The 23,648-nt window shown below is 40.7% G+C and overlaps 1 protein-coding gene across 1 annotated transcript in view; it reads right to left on the minus strand.

Annotated features, from left to right (window-relative positions):
- Nucleotides 1-1,654: 1,654 nt before the first annotated feature.
- The window catches only part of Cul3 (cullin 3), a gene marked incomplete at its 3' end in the record, with an annotated part of 111,512 nt that continues 89,518 nt past the window's right edge, over nucleotides 1,655-23,648 (minus strand). The window contains 6 exon segments of the mRNA XM_076207899.1: nucleotides 1,655-1,833; nucleotides 1,999-2,277; nucleotides 12,232-12,408; nucleotides 17,813-18,007; nucleotides 18,749-18,928; nucleotides 22,837-23,040. Coding sequence (XP_076064014.1) covers nucleotides 1,655-1,833; nucleotides 1,999-2,277; nucleotides 12,232-12,408; nucleotides 17,813-18,007; nucleotides 18,749-18,928; nucleotides 22,837-23,040 — 1,214 coding nt within the window.

Genomic DNA, 23,648 nt, shown 5'->3' on the forward strand with positions numbered 1-23,648 from the left:
CATTCTTTAATGACCAATGCTGATCCCATTTAAAATTTTGCTATCCTTCTGTCATACTACTCTCCTCAAATCTCTCGTTCACTTCCTCTATAACTCCACTACTTCATTACAATACTGTCTCAAAGGATAGTGGTGCTGGTTGTTGCTAATAAAATATTAAATTTTCTAATAGATCTCTTTGGGGAGAAATTTTGGACTGTTGTCTGTTGTATTAGTATTTAATATTTTCTGTCACTGATTAGTAACGGGAAGAAGGGAGCATTTGCTAACAGTCTGCTCTCCTTTATAAAAAAGAGGATGTAATGCATTTGAAGCTGATAAGAGAGATTTTGGGCCCAGTCTGGAAATCAAGAGTCAGCCCCATAGAGCTGCACCTCCTGATGGAGTTGAGGGTATTGACAGGTTTTAAAGATGGGTGACAAGTAGATGTTCTCTCCGACATTCACCTTGTAAGCTCACCATTACTTGCAGTGGCCATGCAAAGATACTTTAAGGAAGGCAGTGAGAATGAACAAAACAGAAGACTCCCCAAGGCAAATCAGGCAGTGACATCCAAGACATTCCATGAATCTGACTCATCTGTGAGATTTGATTTGGCATACAGGGTGGCTTTCAACTAGTGCTTCTCAACGTGGGGCGTATATGGGCAATTTGGTTTTTCAGGTGGGCAATTCAGTTTTTCAGGTGGGCAATATGATTTTTAACCCCTTCCATACGGTGCCGCACACGTAGGCGTCATGGACTTAGATCTCGGTGGCAGCAGCCAATGCCAGCCGTACGACGTGTCGTAATAATACTCGCATCATAAAATATAGTCACCGCTTATATCGATCGTTCTCTCTTCACCCGTGAATTTTGATAACCATAGAAAATGCGATTACAAAAGAATTAGAAAGAATGTCATTATGGAGGGGCGACAACAATAAATATAATCAAGACGCCGATATGGCAGCCTCGCGAATACACTCGCTCCCCATGACGCCTACGTGTGCGGCACCGTATGGAAGGGGTTAAGGGGAGCAATTGAGGGCAACAGAGAAAGTCTGGGTCAAATTTATTTTTATTTCATTCAATTTGTTTTGTTTTTACTTTTCATTTATGCATTGTTCTTTTGAAGTGATTTTAAACCAAGGTTTTATGTTTTTACTGTTGAAGGGGAGTTTATTTTTCACATGATAAGAATTGTATATCACCACATTGGAGACATCAGGATTTTAAAAGTGATTAGGTGGGCATAATGGCCAAAAAAAAAGTTGAGAATCACTGCTTTAAACTGTGTAATGTATATCTGGGAAGATATGCTGTGCTATTGTTTATGGTGTATTAGTGTGAAATGGTTTCTATGTCACAAGTAGTAATTGGAGAGCAGTCACTGCTTCCCAGATCTTATATGAAAAGGTGAAAGACATACTGTCAAGGGTAATAGATTTTCTAGGCTCAGTCTGGATACAGAATATCAACATCTACAGGCAATACCTACAATGGAGATGAGGGTGTTGACGGTTTTTGAAGATGAGTAGTAGAGAGACTGTTCTAATGTCCGACAGGACCACCACTTGCAGAAGAAGAAAGAAAAAGAAAAAAAAAAAAAAAAAAAAAAAAATTAGAATTAATAAATTACTATAGAATAAATATATGCTGGAATTACTCCTACCCTAACTGTGGTTGTAAGGTTAGCTGTCTACCACTGTGCTTATTGAGGTAGAATCTTCGGAAAGCCTCGAAGGCATTACGTGGTGCCATGGGAACATTAGCCTTCAGGTTTGCCGATTGGGTTGGCCAGCAACCAGTGGTTAATACACGAACATAAATATCTACGCCTGATAAATTCGTCTGAAAGTAAAAATCAAAGTTACAACAACATTCAACTCACAATCTACAATTTTCACCAAGCACCAATTACGTCACTTGGTGTGAAAACTATGAAACAAATATAACAGTAATTAGTACAGAAATTGGATAGTTTTAGTTCAGTTCCTTGATGTATCTGAAGCTCACCCCAGTTGTCTGCACCCGCTGTTTGAACTCGTCATTTATGGTGTTTGATATGGTCACATCCTTGAACATGCCCTCTAATTTGGAAGTAAATTGACAACCACATTCAGTCTTCAATTTGGAAATCATTGTCTTTTCCAAATCTTCTGACACAGATTTCTGTAACAATAGTCTCTTTGCAAGGTGTTGTTTGTAATAACGTTCAAACACATCCTTCTCTTGAAGAAATCTGAACAGCACCATAGTCTTATCTAGCACACCTTCAATTTCTGCTTCAGTCATCTGCAATGCAAAGAAATACATCAGCAATGAAAGCAAACAGCACAGGATACTAAAACAAACTCATTGAAATTAAACATCTCAATCATCCACCATAGATTAAGAAAATATATATATATGCCTTATTCATAGGTACTGTTTATGTCAACATATAAGACAACCATCTCTGATTCAAAGGTGAAATAGATATTTTTGGCAATACTTGCTGTACAAGTAGTCCATCTCCCCACCAAACGGCTTTCGCAAATGGCAAAATTATGATGGTTAAGGATTTATTCTTTAATCAATATGCATCTTACTGTTGTCATGCTATCACACCACATTATACATATTATTAAACTGAAAATTTTGAAAGTAATAAAAAGATGTTTTGGAAAGAAATTACGAAAGGAAGAAGAGGTGAATCAAGTAGAGAAGAATAGGTATAAGGTGCAGATGGAGAGATGATAATGGAAGAGAAGGCAGTAAGGGGAAGATGGGCAGAATATTTAACGGAGTTGCTAAATGTGAAGGAGGATAGGGAGGGAAAGATAGTTGCAGTGGGAAATGCTAAGAAAATGACCGTGATGAGTGAGGAAACTGGAGGAGAAATAAGGAAGGATGAAGTGAAGGCAGTTGTTAAGATGATGAAAGCAGGTAAGGCACCTGGTCTGGATGGATGCCATGCAGAATGTCTAAAAAAAGGAGGTACAGTGATGATGGACTGGCTGGTGAGGTTATTTAATGTTTGCTGGAGAGAGGGTAGAGTGCCGGAGGACTGGAGGAGTGCCTGTATAGTTCCACTTTACAAGGGAAAAGGGGACAAGTGTGAATGTAGTAGTTTCAGAGGGATTAGCTTGTTAACCACTTCACTATGGGACTTAAATAAATCTCGCGGGCAGCAGCCAATGCCAGCCGTACGACGTGTCGTAATAATACTCGCATCATAAAATATAGTCACGGCTTATATCGATCGTTCTCTCTTTCACCCGTGAATTTTGAAAACCACAGAGAATGGGATTAAGAGCAGATTAGGGAGAATGTAAAAATACAGGGGCAACTACAATAAATATAATCAAGACGCCGATATGGCAGCATCGGAAATCCACTTGCTCCTCATGACGCCTACATGTGCGGCACCGTATGGAAGGGGTTAAGTGTAGTTGGGATGGCTTATGGGAGGATCTTGATTGAGAGGATTAGGAGAGGAACAGAGGGAATTGGTGACGAATAGTGTGGATTTAGGACGAGTAGAGGTTGTGTAGATCAGATTTTTGTGGTAAGACAAATATGTGAGAAAGCTATAGGAGAGGGGAAGGATGTTTTTTGGGCTTTTATGGATCTGGAAAAGGCTTACAACAGGGTAGACAGGAAGGCACTATGGGAGGCTTTGCGGATATACGGGATAGGAGGAAAGCTTCTAAGAGCTGTCAAGAGTTTTTACGAGAGTAGTAGAGCATGTGTCAGGATTAGAAATGGAGAGAGTGATTGGTTCGAGGTAAAGGTGGGACTTCGTCAGGGATGTGTTATGTCGCCCTGGCTGTTCAACTTGTACATGGATGGGGTGGTGCGAGAGATAAATGCAAGGGTGGTGGGTCAAGGATTGGAGATGGTTAGAGAAAATGGAGAAAAGTGGGAGGTGAGCCAGCTGTTGTTTGCAGATGACACTGCGCTTGTGGCAGGATTGGAGGAGGGATTGAGGAAGTTGGTGACAGAGTTTGGGACAGTGTGTGAAAGAAGAAAGCTGAAGATAAATGTGGGTAAAAGTAAGGTGATGAGATGTACAAGGGGTGAAAGTGGCAGCAGACTGAAAGTGAGCATTAACCACTTCCACACAGTGACGCCTACGTAGGCGTAATGAGGAGCAAGTGGGTATGCGATGATGCCCACGTCAGCGTCTCGATTATATTTATTGTAGTCGTACCTATGTAACCTCCATTCTCTCTAAACTGGCTTCATCATATTTTCTATGGTTATCAAAATTCATGGGTGAAAGAGAACGAACGATTGAGCACTGACTTTATTTTATATAATGAGATTATGACGCAACACCACATGTCGGGCAGCTTATGCTGCCAGACGTGCGATGTGCCCCGGAGTGAAGAGGTTAAGGGACTGGAGGAAGTGGATAGTTTTAGATACTTGGGTGCAAATGTGGCAGGAAAAGGTGGAGTGAAAGTGGAGGTAGAATGTAGATTGAGAGAAGTGAATAAATGCCTTGGTGGATTAAAAAGTGTAATGAGAAATAGACATCTGGGAATGGATGCTAAGAGAAGGGTATATAAAAGAGTGATTGTGCCGACAGCACTGTATGGGGCATAAACATGGAACATAAGAGAGGAAGAGAGAAGGAGTTTGAATGTGTTTGAGATGAAATGTCTGAGAAGTATGATAGGGGTTACTAGCCTGGATAGAGTGAGATATGAGGAGGTGAGGAGGAGAACAGGGGTGGAAAGGGAGTTGGGAGATAGGGTTGATGAAAGAGTATTTAGATGGTTTGGACACATGGAAAGAATGAGTGAAAAAAGATTAGTAAAAGAAATGTGGAAGGCAGAGGTGGAAGGAGTAAACATGAGGAGGCATCCTAGGATGAGATGGATGGATGGGGTAAAAGGGGAATTATGAAAGAGAGGAATGTCTGTTGAGGAAGGATGGGAGAGGACAGAAGATAGGGGTGAATGGGGAAGGGTTGTGTATGGATGATGCTGTCATGCATGAGGGGTTGGAGGATGGGGGGGTGAAGGTGTATGTGCATGCATACATACATATACCAAGGCTTCCCCCTTACAAGGGAGGTAGCCAAAAAGGAAAAGGCATAAAATCATTCCCATCCATTCCATCCCTGAATACACTTCACACCCCTCCACCCTCCCTCCCATCTTAGCACCTCCTGGATGACGGGTCATTCCTGCACCTTGTCCACTGCTCTGGGTCAGAAGCAGTGTCGCAAGACACAGCACATCCACAGCAAGGACACTTCATTAAATCGGCGACCACCCCTCTCCGTCCCCCCATGCATAAAAGGAGAAGATGGGGAGAAATCCCTTCGGGCTGCGTCAAATTTTGCTCACACATACTACCTCACCCCTCATCCCCCTGCCCATTCCACCTCATGCATCACATCATCCATATACAACCATTTTCCATTCACCCGTCTTCTGTCCTCTCTCATCCTTCCTCAACAGACATTCCCCTCTTCCCCAAAGCCCCCTTCACCCCATCCATCCACCTCATCCTAGGACGTCCCCTCATCTTCACTCCCTCCACATCTGCCTTCCAAACCTCTTTTACTAGTCTTTCTTCACTCATTCTTTCCATGTGTCCAAACCATCCTAATACTCTTTCATCAACCCTATCTCCCAACTCCCTTTCCACCCCCGTTCTTCTCCTCACCTCCTCATTTCTCACTCTATATAGCCTAGTAACCCCCATCATACTTCTCAGACACCTCATCTCAAACACATTCAAACTCCTTCTCTTCCTCTCTTATGTTCCATGTTTCTGCCCCATACAGTGCTGTTGGCGTAATCACTCCTTCATACAGTCTCCTCTTAGCATCCATTCCCAAATGTCTATTCCTCATTACACTCTTCAATCCACCAAGGCATTTACTCGCTTCTCTCCATCTACATTCTACCTCCACCTTCACTTCACCTTTTCCTGCCACATTTGCACCCAAGTATCTAAAACTATCCACTTCCTCCAGTCACTCTCCCTTCATGCTCACTTCCAGTCTACTGCCACTTTCACCCCTTGTACATCTCATCACCTTACTTTTACCCACATTTATCTTTAGCTTTCTTCTATCACATACTCTCCCAAACTCTGCCACCAGCTTCCTCAATTCCTCCTCCGACCCTGCCACAAGCACAGTGTCTTCAGCAAACAACAGCTGGCTCACCTCCCATTTTTCTCCATTTTCTTTAACCATCTCCAATCCCTGACCCACTACCCTTGCATTTACCTCTCGCACCACCCCATCCATGTATAAGTTGAACAGCCAAGGCCACATAACGCATCCTTGACGAAGTTCCACCTTTACCTCAAACCACTCACTCTCTCCATTTCTAATCCTAACACAAGCTCTACTACTCTCATAAAAACTCTTGACAGCTCCTAGAAGCTTTCCTCCTATCCCATATATCTGCAGTATCTCCCACAGTGCCTTTCTGTCTACCCTATCGTAAGCCTTTTCCAGATCCATAAAAGCCAAAAAAACATCCTTCCCCTTTCCTATAGCTTTCTCACATATTTGTCTTACCACAAAGATCTGATCTACACAACCTCTACCTGTCCTAAATCCACACTGTTCGTCACCAATTACTCCCTCTGTTCCTCTCCTAATCCTCTCAATCAAGATCCTCCCATAAGCATTCCCAACTACACTTAACAAGCTAATCCATCTGAAACTACTACATTCACACTTGTCCCCTTTTCCCTTGTAAAGTGGAACTATACAGGCACTCCTCCAGTCCTCCGGCACTCTACCCTCTCTCCAGCAAACATTAAATAACCTCACCAGCCAGTCCACCATCACTGTACCTCCCTTTTTCAGACATTCTGCATGGCATCCATCCAGACCAGGTGCCTTACCTCCTTTCATCATCTTGACAACTGCCTTCACTTCATCCTTCTTTATTTCTCCTCCATTTTCCTCACTCATCACGGTCATTTTCTTAGCATTTCCCACTGCAACTATCTTTCCCTCCCTATCCTCCTTCACATTTAGCAACTCCCTAAAATATTCTGCCCATCTTCCCCTTACTGCCTTCTCTTCCATTATCATCTCTCCATCTGCACCTTTTACCTTTTCTTCTCTACTTGATTCGCCTCCTCTTCCTCTCTTAACCACTTCCATACGGTGACGCCTACATAGGCGGCATGAGGCGCAAGTGGGTATGCGATGATGCCGACGTCGCCATCTTGATTATATTTATTGTAGTCGTACCAACGTAATTTCCATTCTCTCTAAACGGGCTTCATCAATTTTCTATGGTTATCAAAATACACGGGTGAAAGAGAACGAACGATTGAGCACTGACTTTATTTTTTATAATGCGATTATTATGACGCAACATCGCACATCGGGAAGCTAATGCTGCCAGATGTGCGATGTCTCCCGGAGTGAAGAGGTTAATTTCTTTTCAAAACATCTTTTTATTACTTTCAAAAATTTCTGTCATACTCTTACCCCACTTCACATCTGCTCTCCTTTTTGCCTCCTTTACCTTTTGCTTTACGTCTCTTTTCTTTTCTTTGTACCTCTCATATGACTCCCTCGTCCTATTTTGTAACCAATCTCTGAAAGCTCACTTCTTCTCTTCTACAACCTTCTTTGTTTCCTCATCCCACCATTCACTACCCTTCCTTCTATTTCCTCCTGTCCTTCTTGTTCCACACACCATCTTTGCACACTTTGTGACTCCCTCCTTGAACCATCCCCATTCCTCCTCCACACCTAGCTCTACTCTATCCTTCACTCCCTCCCACTCCTCCTTCAGCTTCTTCTTGTACTCCTTCTTTTCCTTTTCATTTAAAGAGTTCACTCTAAGCACCTCCCTAACTTTTGTCCCTTTCCTCTTTCTCCATCTATCCTCCACTCTCAACTTACCTTCCACCAAAAAATGATCTGATATTCCCCCACCCTCTCCCCTTAGCATATGTACATCTTTAACTCTTCCTATCATAATCCTATTTACCATTACATAATCCATCAACGCTCTATCTACCACCCTTCCATCCACCACCCTCTCCCATGTGTACTTATGCTTGACTTTCTTCCGAAACACTGTATTTGCTATCATCAACTATCTTTCTAGACACATTTCCACCATCAACTAACCACTACGATTCTTTCCTGGAACTCCACATTTCCCAACCACTCCATCAATTGGACCATTTCCTACCCTACCATTAAGGTCTCCCAGTACTATTACATTGATATTTCTCCCTAAATCATCTATGCACTCATTTAAATCTATCCAAAAGGCCTCCCTTTCTTCTACACTCTTCTCACTGCCAGGCCCATATGCACTTACAAAGACCCACATCTCCTTTCCCAGTTTCACCTTCATCCACATTATTCTTGAGGAAACCTCCTTCCAGTCCACTACAGGTTTACCTATCTCTTCACTTACTAGAATAGCCACCCCTTCCCTCCCTCGCCCTCCCTTCACTCCTGATAACCTCCCACCTACACTCCCAAACTTACTCTCACCCTTCCCATTCAACTTAGTTTCACTCAAAGCCAACACATACATCTTTCTTCTCACAAACATACTACCTATCTCTTCCCTTTTACTCTCATCTGTACCACATCCACGCACATTAAAAGACCCAAACCTTAGGGTGCTGGTCAGAAAACTCCCAGACCCTCTTATGCCTTTACTTTTTTGTTTAGGAATGTCCCCTGTGGGGCTACAAGGAGAAGGATGCCTAGTCCTACTCCCCGTCCCTTTCTTCTTGCCTCTTACGATCCAAATGGAAATACTTGGTGGCAGTATTCTTTTCCCCCACTACAGAAATTGAATACTCAGAGAAATGGTACAGGACAGCAGCAAGGGGTTGGGGGACAGCATAACGGAGGGACAGTCGTAGTATAAAAGTGTATGTATGAGAAATAAATTGATGCAGCCGAAGGGATTTCTCCCCATCTTCTCCTTTTCTTCGACTTTATATTCTATCATGCGAGTATTGTGATGCATCAATCATCATACCTCAGGCATCCAATGCTGTATGTGTGAATTTGACTTGTATTGAAGAGGTTAATTATGTACTGTTCACCACAAGCTTTCAGGGTGATCTTTTACATAAAAAAAAGATAACCTTATACAATGAAATATCCATAGAAATGAGTGCATTAGTTGTCCATGAAGTAGAATGGATGGTACCTTACGAAGTATATACACCATGGGCTTTCTGTCCTCTCATGTGGAAAATCCCTTCTGGCTGTCAAAATATTCACAAACATCCACTCACCCCTCCCCCTCTCCCATCCTTCATGCTGCATCAAAATATCGCCCATACACAATCATTCTCCACTCACCCCTATCCCTTCCTTGTTCAACAGATATTCCCCTCTTGCCCAAAGCTCCTTTCACCCCATCCATCCATCTCATCCTAGGTCGCCCCCTCATGTTCACTCCCTCCACATCTGCCTTCCACACCTCTTTTACTAATCTTTCTTTACTCATTCTTTCCATGTGTCCAAACTATCCCAATACTCTTTCATCAGTTCTATCCGTCATCTCTTTTTCCACCCCTTCTCTCCTCCTCACCTCCTCATTTCTCACTCTATCCAAAGTACTGCTTGGCATAAGTGATAACATACATATACCAAAGGATTTTTCCCCCTATGCGGGGGGAAACCAAAAAGAAAAAGGCATAGAAACCACTCCCACCCATTCCATTTCCTATATATTCCACTCCCCTCCACCCTCCTCCCTCCCTCTTATCTTGGCACCTCCTGGATGACGGGTCATCCCTGCATCCTGTCCACTGCCCTGGGTCAGAAGCAGTGTCGCAAGACACAGCACATCCACAGCAAGGCCGCTTCATAAATTCGGCGACCCCCCTTCTCCGTCCACCTATGCAGAAAAGGAGAAGACGGGGAGAAATCCCTTTGGGCTGCATCAATTTTTTTCTCATACATACTTCCTCACCCCCATCCCCTACCCACTCCCCCTCATGCATCACAGCATCATCTATACACAACCCCTCTCCATTCACCCCTATCTTCTGTCTTCTACCGTCCTTCCTCCAGACATTCCTATCTTTTGTAATGACCCTTTCACCCCATCCATCCATCTCATCCTAGGACACCCCCTCATTTCACTCCTTCCACCTATGCCTTCCACACTTCTATTAATTATCTTTCTTCAATCATTCTTTCCATGTGTCCAAACCATCCTAATACTCTTTCATCAACCCTATCTTCCAGTTCCCTTTCCACCCCTGTTCTCCTCCTCACCTCCTCATTTCTCACTCTATCCAGCCTAATAACCTCTATCATACTTCTCAGACATTTCATCTCAAACACATTCAAACTCCTTCTCTCTTCCTCTCTCATGTTCCATGTTTCTGCCCCATACAATGCTGTTGGCACAATCACTCCTTCATATAACCTCCTCTTAGCATCCATTCCCAGATGTCTATTTCTCATTACACTTTTCAATCCACCAAGGCATTTACTCGCTTCTCTCAATCTACATTCTACCTCCACCCACACTTCTCCCTTTCCTGCCACATTCGCACCCAAGTATCTAAAACTACCCATTTCCTCCAGTCTTTCACCCTTAATGCTCACTTTCAACCTGCTGTCACTCTCTCCCCTTGTACATATCATCACCTTACTTTTGCCCACATTTATCTTTAGCTTCCTTCTTTCACACACCTTCTCAAACTCTGTCACTAACTTCCTCAATCCCTCCTCTGATCCTGCCACAAGTGCAGTGTCGTCAGCAAACAACAACTGGCTCACCTCCCACTTTTCTCCATTTTCTTTAATCATCTCCAATCCCTGACCCACTACCCTTGCATTCACCTCTCGCACCACCCCATCCATGTACAAGTTGAACAGCCAGGGCGACAAAACACATTCCCGATGAAGTCCCACTTTTACCTAAAACCATTCACTCTCTCCATTTCTAATCCTAACACAAGCCCTACTACTCTTATAAAAATTCTTCACAGCTCTTAACAGATTTCCTCCTATCCCAAATATATGCAGTACCTCCCACAGTGTCTCCCTGTCATAAGCCTTTTCCAGATCCATAAAAGCTCAAAAAACATCATTACCTTTTCCTATAGCTTTTTCACATATCTATCTTACCACAAAAATCTGATCTACACAACCCCTACCTGTCCTAAACCCACACTGTTCCTCACCAATTACTCCCTCTGTTCCTCTCCTAATCCTCTCAATCAAGATCCTCCCATAAAGCTTCCCAACTACACTCAACAACCTGATCCCTCTGAAACTACTACACTCACACTTGTCCCCCTTTCCCTTGTATAGCGGAACTATACAGGCACTCCTCCAGTCCTCCGGCACTCTACCCTCTGTCCAGAAAACATTAACCACACCAGCCAGTCCATCATAACTGTACCTCCTTTCTTCAGACATTCTGCATGGCATCCATCCAGACCAGGTGCTTTACCTGCTCTCATCATCTTAACAGCTGCTTTCACTTCATCTTTCCCTATTTCTCCTCCATTTTCCTCACTCATCACTCTCATTTTCTTAAGAGCTTCCCACTGCAACTACCTTTCCGTCCCTATCCTCCTTCACATTTAGCAACTCCCTAAAATACTCTGCCCACCTTCCTCTCACTGCCTTCTCTTCCATTATTATCTCTCCATCTGCAATTTTTACCTTTTCTTCTCTACTTGATTTGCCTCCTCTTTCTCTTTTAATTTCCTTCCAAAACATCTTTTTATTGCTTTCAAAAATTTCTGTCATACTCTTACCCCATTTCACATCTGCTCTTCTCTTTGCAAAGAAAAAATTGGAGAGAGAATGATACAAGTATAAATGGCAGAGAGAGGAGGACCAATGATCAGGTAGCCAAGCATAACCATTATTCCCTTAGGTCTCTCATTCAAGGGACCCACAGCCACAGGGTATTTATCTATAACCCATGGGCTGTACCGAAGCCCATCAAGAAAATAAATACTGTACTACTGTGTTGTACTAATTCTGAGTAATTAGTCAATATACATGATAAAATGAAGACCTGATTGATATAAAAAATTTCAGCAGGATGGATATAATGATGATGGAATTTTCTCATGCCTATTTTTAATAAAAATGTAATAAGGCAAAAATAAGGAAAATAATTTCAGGTGTTCAATTCACTTGTTTCTATAATCACATTTAAATGAAGAACATGGAATAATCATTTTCCAGATCCCACATGCTAGACCTTGAAAATAATTCTTAACATTGAAGTAAAACACAAATGGAATATGGTTACTTACTCCTTTAACTCCCTTTTTAAGTTTGTCATCAATAAAGAGAGAAAGATATTCTGGAGATTTGTTGTTTAGGTTGAGGAAATATTCAAAATCTGCAGCAATCATTTGCTTGAAGATCTTATCATTGTTGAAGGAATGGTGTAGGAAGTGATCAAATCGATCCTTTAGGTCTAACAAATTCTGAAATGGAAGAACTACATCATTCAATGTATCTAAAAAATTGACAATCCCCTCAACCCCTTGCAGATTATGGCAAAAGAACACATGTATGTATGCATATCAGAGTTGTTATCCTCAATGTGAGGTTCCTCAAGATGCATCCAAACCCTTTTCACTCCCACCACACTCTTCCCTGCTTGAACTACATGGATATTGCAAAGAAACCTCCTTTAAGTACAAAATAATAATTGGCTAATATGAATCTCATACTACATGTTCCACTGGAGGCCATACAAGATATATGTGTTGTCCTGAGTTTTTTCTTTCTTTCTTTTTTAAAGGTAAAAGAAATACATGGTTTAAAAAAAATGGAGAGAAGAGGAAGGTGAGCCAGTTGTTTGCTGACAACACCACTTGTGGCTGCATCACAGGGATAAGACAGTGATGGAGTTTGGAATGGTATGCCATAGGAGGAAGTTGAAAGTAAATGTGGGTAAAAGTAAGGTGACATGATGTAGATGGGGAGAGGATGGCAGAGTTGGAAGTCTTAAAGAAGAGAGGCTGGAAGTGAATAGTTTTAGTTATTTGGGGTTGCATGTGGCAGGAAAGGGAGGGGTGGAGGTGGAGGTAAATTGTAGAGAGAATCAACTAAATGCCTTGAGGGATTAACCTCTTCCATATGATGATGCCTACATAGGTGTCATGTGGCACAACTGGGTATACAAGGATGCTGGCATCAGCGTCTTGATTATATTTATTTTGTAGTTGTAGCCGAGTGACCCCTGAATTCTGTGAATTGGCTTGATCACGTTTTCTGTGTTTATTATTACTCAGAGTGAAAGAGAACAAGTAAAACAGCAATTTATATTTTATAATGCTAGTAGTGTGATGCATCATACATTAGGCATCTGATGCTGCACGCAAAAATTTTACTTGAATAGGTTTAAAATGTGTCAAGATAGGCATTTGGGAATGGATGCAAAGGGGATATTATTTGAAGGGGTGATTGTGCCGACAACACCATATGGGGTAGAAACTTGGAATTTAAGAGAGGCAGAAAGAAGTTTAAATGTTTACCTAGTTGTATTTACCTAATTGTATTATACGGAAAGGGGAGCTATGCTCATGGTGACCCGTTTTTGTATCTTGCAAGATCAAGTTTGTTCCTAAATTCTTGTATTGTATTTGCACACTATTTCTTCATCCAATTTGTTCCATATATCTATCACTCTGTGTGGGAAGTTGTTCTTTTTCAGGTCTCTTCTGTAGTTATCCCTTTTGAGTTTCACTGCATGTCCTCTTGTTTTTCCTCTGTCCCACTTTAACCACTTCCATACAGTGACGCCTACGTAGGCGGCATGAGGAGCAGGTGGGTACTCGAAGTTGCAGACGTCGCCATCTTGATTATATTTATCGTAGTCGTACCTACGTAATTTTCATTCTCTCTAAACTGGCTTCATCAGTTTTCTATGGTTATCAAAATACACAGGTGAAAGAGAACGAACGATTGAGCACTGACTTTATTTTTATAATGCAATTATTATGACGCAACATCGCACATCGGGCAGCTAATGCTGCCAGACGTGCGATGTGCCCCGTAGTGAAGAGGTTAATAAGTCCTCTCTATCAAGGCATTCTTTTCCTTTCATAATTCTGTAGATGGTTAGTAGGTCCCTTCGTTCTCTTCTTTGTTCCAGGGTTGGCAATTCCAGTTCAGCCAGTCTTTGTTCATATGTCAGGTTTGAAAGTGTTGGGACCATCTTTGTCATTGCTCTTTGTATTCTTTCTAATTTTCTTACATTCTTTTTTGTACTGGGTGACCATATAAGTGCTGCATATTCCAGTTTGGGCCGTATCAGTGTTTGTAATATTTAAAGTATAATTGTGTTTGAGATGAAATGTCTGAGAAGTATGGTAGGGGTTACAAGGTTGGATAGAATAAGTAACAAAAAGGTGAAGAGAATTGGTGTGGAAAAGGCAATGGCAGAGAGGGTTGATGAAAGAGCATTATATGGATGGTCTAGACAGAAAGATTGAGCAAAGAAAGACTAGTAAACAAGGCATGGAAGGCATAGGTGGATGGAGTGAACTTGCAGGGATGACATGGATGGATAGGATGAAAGGGGCTTTGAGCAAGAGGAGGAATGTCTTCTGAGCAAGGGAGAAGGCAAGAGATAGAGTAGTGGAAAATGGCTGTGTATGGATGACAATGTGATGCAAGGAAGGGAGGGGGCAGGGGATGGGTGAGTGGGAATAGGGAGCGGTCATGTGTGAATTACATTTTAATGCTGCCTGAAGGAATTTCTCCAGTTTTCTCTATTTTCCACATGAGGAGATGGAGAGGGGAGTCGCTGATTAAGTGAAGCAGCCTTGCTGTGCATGTACTGTATCTTGCTGCATTGCTTCTGAACCAGAGCAGTGGGCAGGAGACAGAGATGAACCTTCATTCACAAGGAGCTAAGATGAGAGGGAGGAAAGGGTGGTGGATGGAAATGCAATGGGTGGGAGCTCATATGTTCCATTTAATTTGGTTACCTCCCTTATGAGGGAGGAAAATCCCTTAGTATATAGATAGACTTTTAAAGGTGACCAAATTCAATGAGAAGATGAAACAGAAAGAATACCAGGCAATGCTCAGAGGTATATGATACAGGAGAAACATGTACAGGAAGAATGGGTATGTTTCAAGGAGGATCTTGAGCAAAGATAGTAGGCAGAATTGGGACTGGAAGAAACAGACGAAGCAGCGAGTGATGGGATCAAGAGCTGTGGGCAATGGTGGCAGAACAGAAATGACCACATGAATCAATGTTTGCCCTGATCTCTCTTGCAGAGAATCTGCTGCCCCCAGGAAACCGGCAACAGCCTCAGGGAGGGACCACAAGTCACTCAGGGAAGATATTGTGTTGTATGGGGATTGTTAGTGTGAGGTAATTGCAGTATGAGGTGCTCTGTGGCCTCTGTGTGGTGGTTACATCTGGGGCAGTTCAAATCTATGGTCAGGCCCATTCGTGTGATTCTTGTTTGGTGTGGGAGGGCCATCTCTGTGGGACTCACATCTGGGGGTTGTTGTTGGCATACTGAAGGGCTTGCTCAGCCATCTGGGTGTGAATGTGTTTCTGTATGGATGTTTTGTGAGGTCTGGGTGGAAGGTTATGGTAGATACTTGAGTAGCATGCTGCTGGTATAGTTTTTTTCTGCACTCTGCTGGTGGTGCTTGTGAGATATAGTGTGTTATCAAGGGCTTTGGCAAAGAATTGTCCTGTCATCTTTATGTGATGTTCTATTGGGGAAACTTTGGTTTCTGTTTGTAGGTGTCCTATAGGGATGGTTTTGGTGCACCCTGTTATTACTCTCAGTGCACCATTCTATGGGGTTTGTAAATTGTTTGTGTCTGATTTGCTGATTGTTGGGAACCATGCAGTGGAGGCATGTACTAGGGTGGTTCTTATGAACTGTTTATAGATGGTTATTAATTTCTTTTTGTTTTCCAAAGTCAGTGCTAATGATGGTTTTAAAAGAGATTTGTTTTCTTGTTGATTTTCAGTCAAGTCCTTAACATATGGGCTGAATGTCACATGAGTATCAAATGCTAGACGCAGAATTTTGGGGTTCCTTTCCAATGGAAGGGTTTGCCATTTAATTTTACTAGGGGATGGTTTTCTGACTCATGGTTACTTTGTGTGAGTTACATCAATGATGACTTGTGGGATAAAGTTTCCATTCAATTATTTTTGAGCCACTGTTTCTGTTTTTTTCAAGTAGGCTTGGGTGTTCTTTGCTGTTATTTTGTACTTACTCTGCTGGGTTATTACTGTCAGGTCATCTGCATATAAAAGAACATTGGTGTTTAGTTCTGGTTCTGGAGTTGGGAGATCACTCATGAAGAGATTAAATAATAATGGTGAAAATATTGTGTCTTGAGGGATTCCACTGCATAGCTTTTTTTGAAACTGAGATTTGGTTGTTCTGGGTTATCTTGCATTGTCTTCCTGCTATAAAGTTGGTAAACCATTTCTTGTTATTGTTAAGATCGTCTGTCTCAATGACCTTTTTGTATAGCATCTACCTGGGGACCTTGTAAAAAGCCTTGTTTATATCTCCCTCGTAAGGGCAAAAAAACCATTGGTATGTGTATGTATGTATATATGTATGTATATCTATGGCAACCATAACTGTTCTTTCTGTTAGATCTTTTTAATCCTTACTGTACTTGTTCTGTGATGTTTGTGAGCAATGCTGGTAGAGTAGCCTTCCTTGAATTTATGTTGGTTGGTAGAAGCAAGTATTTCTGATTTGATTCTCATTGTTATAAGCCTTCTCATTAGTTTATTGTGGATAGTACTGAGACTGGTCTGAATGATAGCGGTTTCAGGTGGTTTACTTGGATTCAAGACTGGGATTATGTGAGTTCTTTTCTTGACATTTGGAATCTTACTGTGCAACCAGTAGTTGAAAATGTTCATTAAGGCTCTAACTGCTATTCAGTTATGGTGTTTGAGATCTTGTCTGTGCCTTCAGCTTTGGAGTTGATTAATTTTCTTATGGCCCCTTCTGTATCTTTACAAAGGACACAGAATACTTCATACTACAATGCTCCACACTAAAAATCCCTAGATAAGAATGTAGACTTGTAGACCTACCCAGAGGCTGTTGCCAGTTATCTGAGGGCCACAGGTCTTCTACTTGTAGACCTACCCGGAGACTGTTGCCAGTTACTTGAAGGTCACAGGGGCAAGGGATTGATTGATTTACCGATTTTTTTTTTTCAATCTTATTTAATTCATTTCTCTATCTTTTATATTTTTGGGGTTGTAAGTCACTTAAAGAAGAGATATATCTTCTTATTCCTTGTGTGCTGGTTAACATTTGTGAGGATAGTGTATGTGAGATGGATTCATGAGTTGTATGTGTTGTATTAGAGATGTATGTGTAATATACCATCACTTCAAAGGATTACAAAGGCGGAGCATGCCGACAGGAGACCTTTTGGTCCATATCTAGGTCGGATGCGGAAAAAAAATCATAACAATAATAAAATAATAAATAAAAATTATAATAATGTAAATAACAAATAAAATACATAAATAAATGCATAGGTATAGTTAAATAATAAACAAACAGGTAAATAGTAAATAATAATAAATTGACATTAAACTAATAATAAATGAAAATCAAACAGACAAATGATAACAAAACAAAAATAAATAATATAAAATAAATTATAATCATTACAGCATCTTGCTTAGGTGTTTATCTGAATGATTCTTAAAGCTTCAAACTGAACTATATTGCGCTACCTGTGCAGGAAGTTTATTACTTCTAGCAGGTTCATTGCAATGATGCCTGAAGCTCCTTAGCTTCAAGGGAATTGAATACTTAAAAAAAAAGGCACAAAATCCTTGCTAAATATTGAGTACTTTACCTGTACAAAAGTAATGGCATTCTTTCCTCCTTCCTCTTCTGCTACAAGGGCCTTCCCTTGCTCCCGAAGGTGCTGTGACACACAATCTGCCACAGTACGCAAACCATCTGACACCCGGGACATAAGCTTGTACATACATGCCAGGTCTTCCGTCTTGTTGTTCTTGAGCATATACACAACACCTGAATTCTCCATCTATAAAATAGAGAAAAAAATAAAATAAAAATAAACCTGTCTAAATACCAAAAGGCACCTCACAAGGGAGGTAAGCCAGCCAAGGTATGCATTAAATAAATAATATATGTACTGAAGGCCCTCTCTCCCTTACAAGGACAGGGGAGGGAAGTAACTGAGCCAAAGCATACACCTACTTCATACACAATTATGTTAATAAAGGGGAAGTAATTTAAAGTAAATTACTAAGATTAGTTTTTATCTCTTCAACATAAATATTATCTTATTATTATTATCTCCTCCCAGACTTTCTTATGCCTCAACTTTTCATAGGAAAAAGATATTGTACAGAGTATAATCCTTAGTCTTCTCACTCTGTCCCATTAAGTCACCTTCTACAAAATGTATGGGAACACAGTTGCAGAGTTTTTCTCCCTAATCACCACAGGGGGGACAAGATGGAAGGGACAATGAAAGAGTTTTTGGATGAGTACGGATAGGTGCAGAGTGGGTCTATCAAAATAAACACCATACAAGGGCAGAACCTTTATTAGTACAATATTTTGTTTGTTACAACTTTATCAAGTACATGTAACAAGTGAAACGTCATACTAACAAAGGCTCTGTCCTCACATGGTGTTCCATAAATACCATACAAGGCAATTAATTAATATGGAATGAAGGACTAGGGTTCCCCTTTCTACATTTCTCCTTTATAAAAAGTCAAGGCATAAAATGGGACAAGAGAACAATTCTCCTTACCTCTACTATAGTTTTCATATGCTTCTTGATAAGCTCATCTTCAACTACTTCTACAATTCTTTTCTCTGTAGATTCATCTAAATAATGTTTAGCTCTATCAGCCTCTTCAACAATTCGCGCTTCTACACGTTTTATATAAACAGATGCACTATTCTCTGCTAGGAACTTTTGACTTTCCATCTGTAAGTGAATGTAAACAATGCATGAGAAATTAATGTTACAAAAGTTTATAAATGACACAAGTTCATAAAAGTGTAATACAACTAGGTAAATGTAATATGCTTACTACATATACACATGCCTTGGGGGATTAAGAAGTGTAATGAGAAATAAACATTTGGGAATGGATGCTAAGAGGAGATTGTATGAAGGAGTGATTATGCCAACAGCAATGTATGGGGCAGAAACATGGAACATAAGAGAAGAGAGGAGGAGTTTGAATGTGTTTGAGATGAGGTGGCTGAGAAGTATGATAAGGGTTACTAGGCTGGATAGTGTGTGAAACAAGGTGAAAAGAATGGGGGTGGAAAGGGAGTTGGGAGATAGGGTTGATGAAAGAGTACTGGGATGGTTAGGACACATGGAAAGAATGAGTGAAGAAATATTAGTAAAAGAGGTGTGGGAGGCAGAGGTGGAAGGAGTGAACATGAGAGGGCAACCAAGGATGAGATGGATAGATGGGGTAAAATGGTCATTGGGAAACAGGGGTATGTATGTTGAGGAAGGAAGGGAGAAGACAGAAGATAGGGGTGAATGGAGAATGGTTGTGTATGGATGATGCTGTGATACATGAAAGAGGTTGGGGGGGGGGGGAGTATGTGTGATAGATAATTTGACACAGCCCGAAGGCATTTCTCCTCGTCTTCTCTTTTTCTGCATGAGGGGACGGAGAGAGGGGGGTCGCCGATTAAATGAAGTGGCCTTGCTGTGGATGTGCTGTGTCTTGTGACACTGCTTCTGACCCAGGGCAGTGGGTGAGATGCAGGGATGACCCATCATCCAGAAGAAGCCAAGATACGAGGGCGGGGGATGAATGGAACTGGAGTATGTGGGGATGGAATGAATTTTATGCCTTTGTATTTTGGCTATCTCCCTTGTAAGTGGGAAAAGGTTTTTGATATATATATATATATATATATATATATATATATATATATATATATATATATATATATATATATATATATATATTGAATGCTAACTGCAATCCTCTTCAGTGGTACAAAATGGGAGGAGGATGCTATCTTTAAATAGCAACATCTTTTAAAAGAAAAGGAACTAGGGAAGGAGTAAATACTACTACCCTCACTTAACAATTTGTTTTGTAATGAACAATCTTGAGAGTATGTCTGGGGTCCAATTACCCTTTGAAATATTCATATTGGGAAGATAATCTATTAAAACAGATTCCACCATCTTCCTTCTGAACCCATAAACAGATTTATAAATAAGTTCAGGTTTGACCCAGTCCATCTGGTGATTTAAATTATTCACGTGTTGAAATACAGCTGAACTCTAGACCATATCTAATTGACTTTGCTCATTCAGCCTGGTCTTTAGGCCTCTCCCTGTCTGACCAATGTATGCTAGGCTACAATCTTTATACAGAAGGGAGTAAACTTGTGGGATATGATCTTCTTTCAACCTCTAATGAACATTAACAACTTTTTTATTAATAGTATTCGGGTCATTATGAATTAAACCCTAATCTTTAGGAAGAAATCTGGGCAAGTGGCTAATAGACTCTAAAAAGGGAATAACAAGGGAATTTTGTAACATGTTTAGCTTTGTTGAGGGATTAAAAAATCTAGTTCTGGTTTGGCTTGGGGATTTATCCGGGAACCACCAAGGGTAAGCTAATTTTGTAAATTGGGACCTGACAGAAATTAACTCATGTTCTAAAAATTGGGGGTTACAGATCCTTAATAGGATCTGCGTGATTACTAAAAATAATTAAGGTAATTTCCTGAATGGGTGTTCATTCTAAAAACAGTAAAGGCAAGCCTATTCCCATTCTTCATTATGTGTTTGTGTGTTAGTTGTGATATATGTACATATACATACATATATAAACATATATACCATATATATTCGTATAAATAATATGAATGAAGGAGTGAAATGTTCTTTGCTGATGATGCCAAACTAATCAATCTTCTGGTACCTTTCCTTCTTTGAGTGAGCAATCTATTATCTTATATATTTTGTCCATTAGTTCATCTATACATTCTTTTAGTATCCAGTTTGCAATTCTGTCCAGGCCATGTGATTTTCTGACATCAATGTTCATTATTTGGTCCCATATTTCATTCTGTGTCACAATTGTTTCTCTCATAGGGCCTTTAAGGCCTTTTGGATTTGGAAAAGGCTTATGACATAGACAGGAAGGCACTGTGGAAGGTATTGCAGCTATATGGGGTAGGAGGAAAGCTGTTAGGAGCAATCAAGAGTTTTTACAACAGTAGTAGAGCTTGTGTTAGAATCAGAAATGGAGAGAGTGAGTGGTTTGAAGTAAAGGTGAGACTTCACCAGGGATGTGTTATGTTGCCTTGGCTGTTCAATTTATACATGGATGGGGTGATGCGAGAGGTAAATGCAAGGATAATGGATCGGGGATTGGAGATGGTTAAAGAAAATAGAGAAAAGTAGGAGATAAGTCAGTTGTTGTTTGCTGACAACACTGCACTTGTGGCAGGATCAGAGGAGGGATTGAGGAAGTTATTGACAGAGTTTGGGAAGGTGTGCAAAAGAAGGAAGTCAAAGATAAATGTGGGTAAATGTATGGTGATGAGATGTACAAGAGGAGAAAGTAGCAGCAGACTAGAAGTGAGTATTAAGGGGGAGACTGGAGGAAGTAGATATTTTTAGATACTTGAGTGTGAATATGGTGGGAAAGGGAGAAGTGGAGGTGGAGGTGGAGGCAGAATGTAGATTGAGAGAAGCAAGTAAATGCCTTGATGGATTAAAAAGTGTAATGAGGAATAGACATTTGGGAATGGATGCTAAGAGGAGATTGTCTGAAGGAGTGATTGTACCAACAGCACTGTATGGGGCAGAAACATGGAACATAAGAGAGGAAGAGAGAAGGAGTTTGAATGTGTTTGAGATGAGGTGGCTGAGAAGTATGATAGAAGTTACTAGGCTGGATAAAGTGAGAAATGAGGTGAGGAGGAGAACAGGGTTGGAAAGGTAGTTGGGAGATAAGAGTTGATGAAAGAGTACTGGGATGGTTTGGACACATGGAAAGAATGAGTGAAGAAGAATTAGTAAAAGAGGTGTGGAAGGCAGAGGTGGAAGGAGTGAACTTGAGTGGGCGACCAAGGATGAGATGGATGGATAGGTTAAAATAAGCCAATGGGAAAGAAGAGAATGTATGTTGAGGAAGGATGGGAGAAGACAGAAGATAGGGGTGAATGGAGAATGGTTGAATATGGATGATGCTGTGATGCATGAAAGGGGGTGGGTGGGGGATGGGGGGGGGTGAGGGAGTATATGTGAAAAATAAATTGATGCAGCCCGGAGAGATTTCTCCACATCTTCTCCATTTCTGCATGTCTGCATGAGGGGAAGGAGGGGTCACCAATTTAATGAAGTGGCCTTGCTGTGGATGTGCTGTGTCTTGTGACACTGCTTCTGACCCAGGACAGTGGACAAGATGCTGGGATGACCTGTCACCCAGGAGGTGCCAATATACAATGGAGAAAGGGGGATGGATGGGAATGGAATTTGTGGTGATGGAATGGGTGGGAGTGCATTTTATGCCTTTGTTTTTTGGCTACCTCCCTTGTAAGGGGGGAAACCCTTTGGTGTATGTATATATGTATGTATGAGTATATGTATAACTCAATGCAAAATTATTTTTGTCTATAATTTTCTCCCATTTAGGGAGATTCAATATAAAATTAGAGTTAATGTCTGCTACAACTACATGGTCCATAATGACTAATGCCCACTTTATTCTTCCTCTAAAATGTTCTATACTGAACACTAAGACAATGGAACCCAACAACAGGTATTGTAAAAAATTTCTTAGATTCAAATTACTAAAACTTTCTGTTGATTTAACTAAAACAAGTTAGTTTACTTACCCTATAGAACTCCGCTGACTGTACTAAGAATGGACGTTCAAAATCTTCTTCATATACTGCCCTCGAATTGATGCCTAAGACAATAAGCATCTGTGCAGCATTTTTAATGGCCAATCTGTCTACAACTTCTCCTCGCCGTTCTCGCATGACAAGATCTAACAGTGTTTCCCGTAGATGATCACGAATGCAACCATATCTAACAATCTATGGAGAACAAAATTGTACATATAAAAACATATAAAGTCACCTACTCAGCTAATGTAAGGGAAATATAACTAAAATACTTTCTGTTTTAAAGGAAAGTATGAATACATAGGGGATGTTTGCTGGCTAAGGGACTTAGAGTGCCACTATTTGGATGAGAGGTCATAAGTAAGGGTAATTTAGGGCTATCTGGTGGCCTTTATAATCCTTCCTTTACAAAGCAAGTCCTAGTTCTTCCTGAAAAGGTAAATTTGTGAAATTAAACAAAATCATATTCTATCTATATACTAAAAAAAATTCATATTTATTTTCTTAATGTTTGTCTATATACCATGAGGTTTCTTTCCCCTTTATGAAGGAGGTTCCAAGCCAATACATGCTAGCATGATGAATAATTAATTTTATATTAATTTTTTTTAATCTAGCCAGTTTATTAGTTGAATGAAAATGTGCAATTTTGTCATCAATCAATACGCCAATTGTTAGATTCAAGTGAAAACTGGTGTGGTTGTGTGCCTTGGCTGCCTACCTCCCTTTTATGGGGGAAGAGGCCCTTAGAACATAAATACACATACCAACAGCTTTTTCCCCCTTACAAGGGAGGTTGA

Source organism: Oratosquilla oratoria, chromosome 24, assembly GCF_046742065.1.
Source record: "Oratosquilla oratoria isolate Oo_2021 chromosome 24, ASM4674206v1, whole genome shotgun sequence".
NCBI lineage: Eukaryota > Metazoa > Arthropoda > Malacostraca > Stomatopoda > Squillidae > Oratosquilla > Oratosquilla oratoria.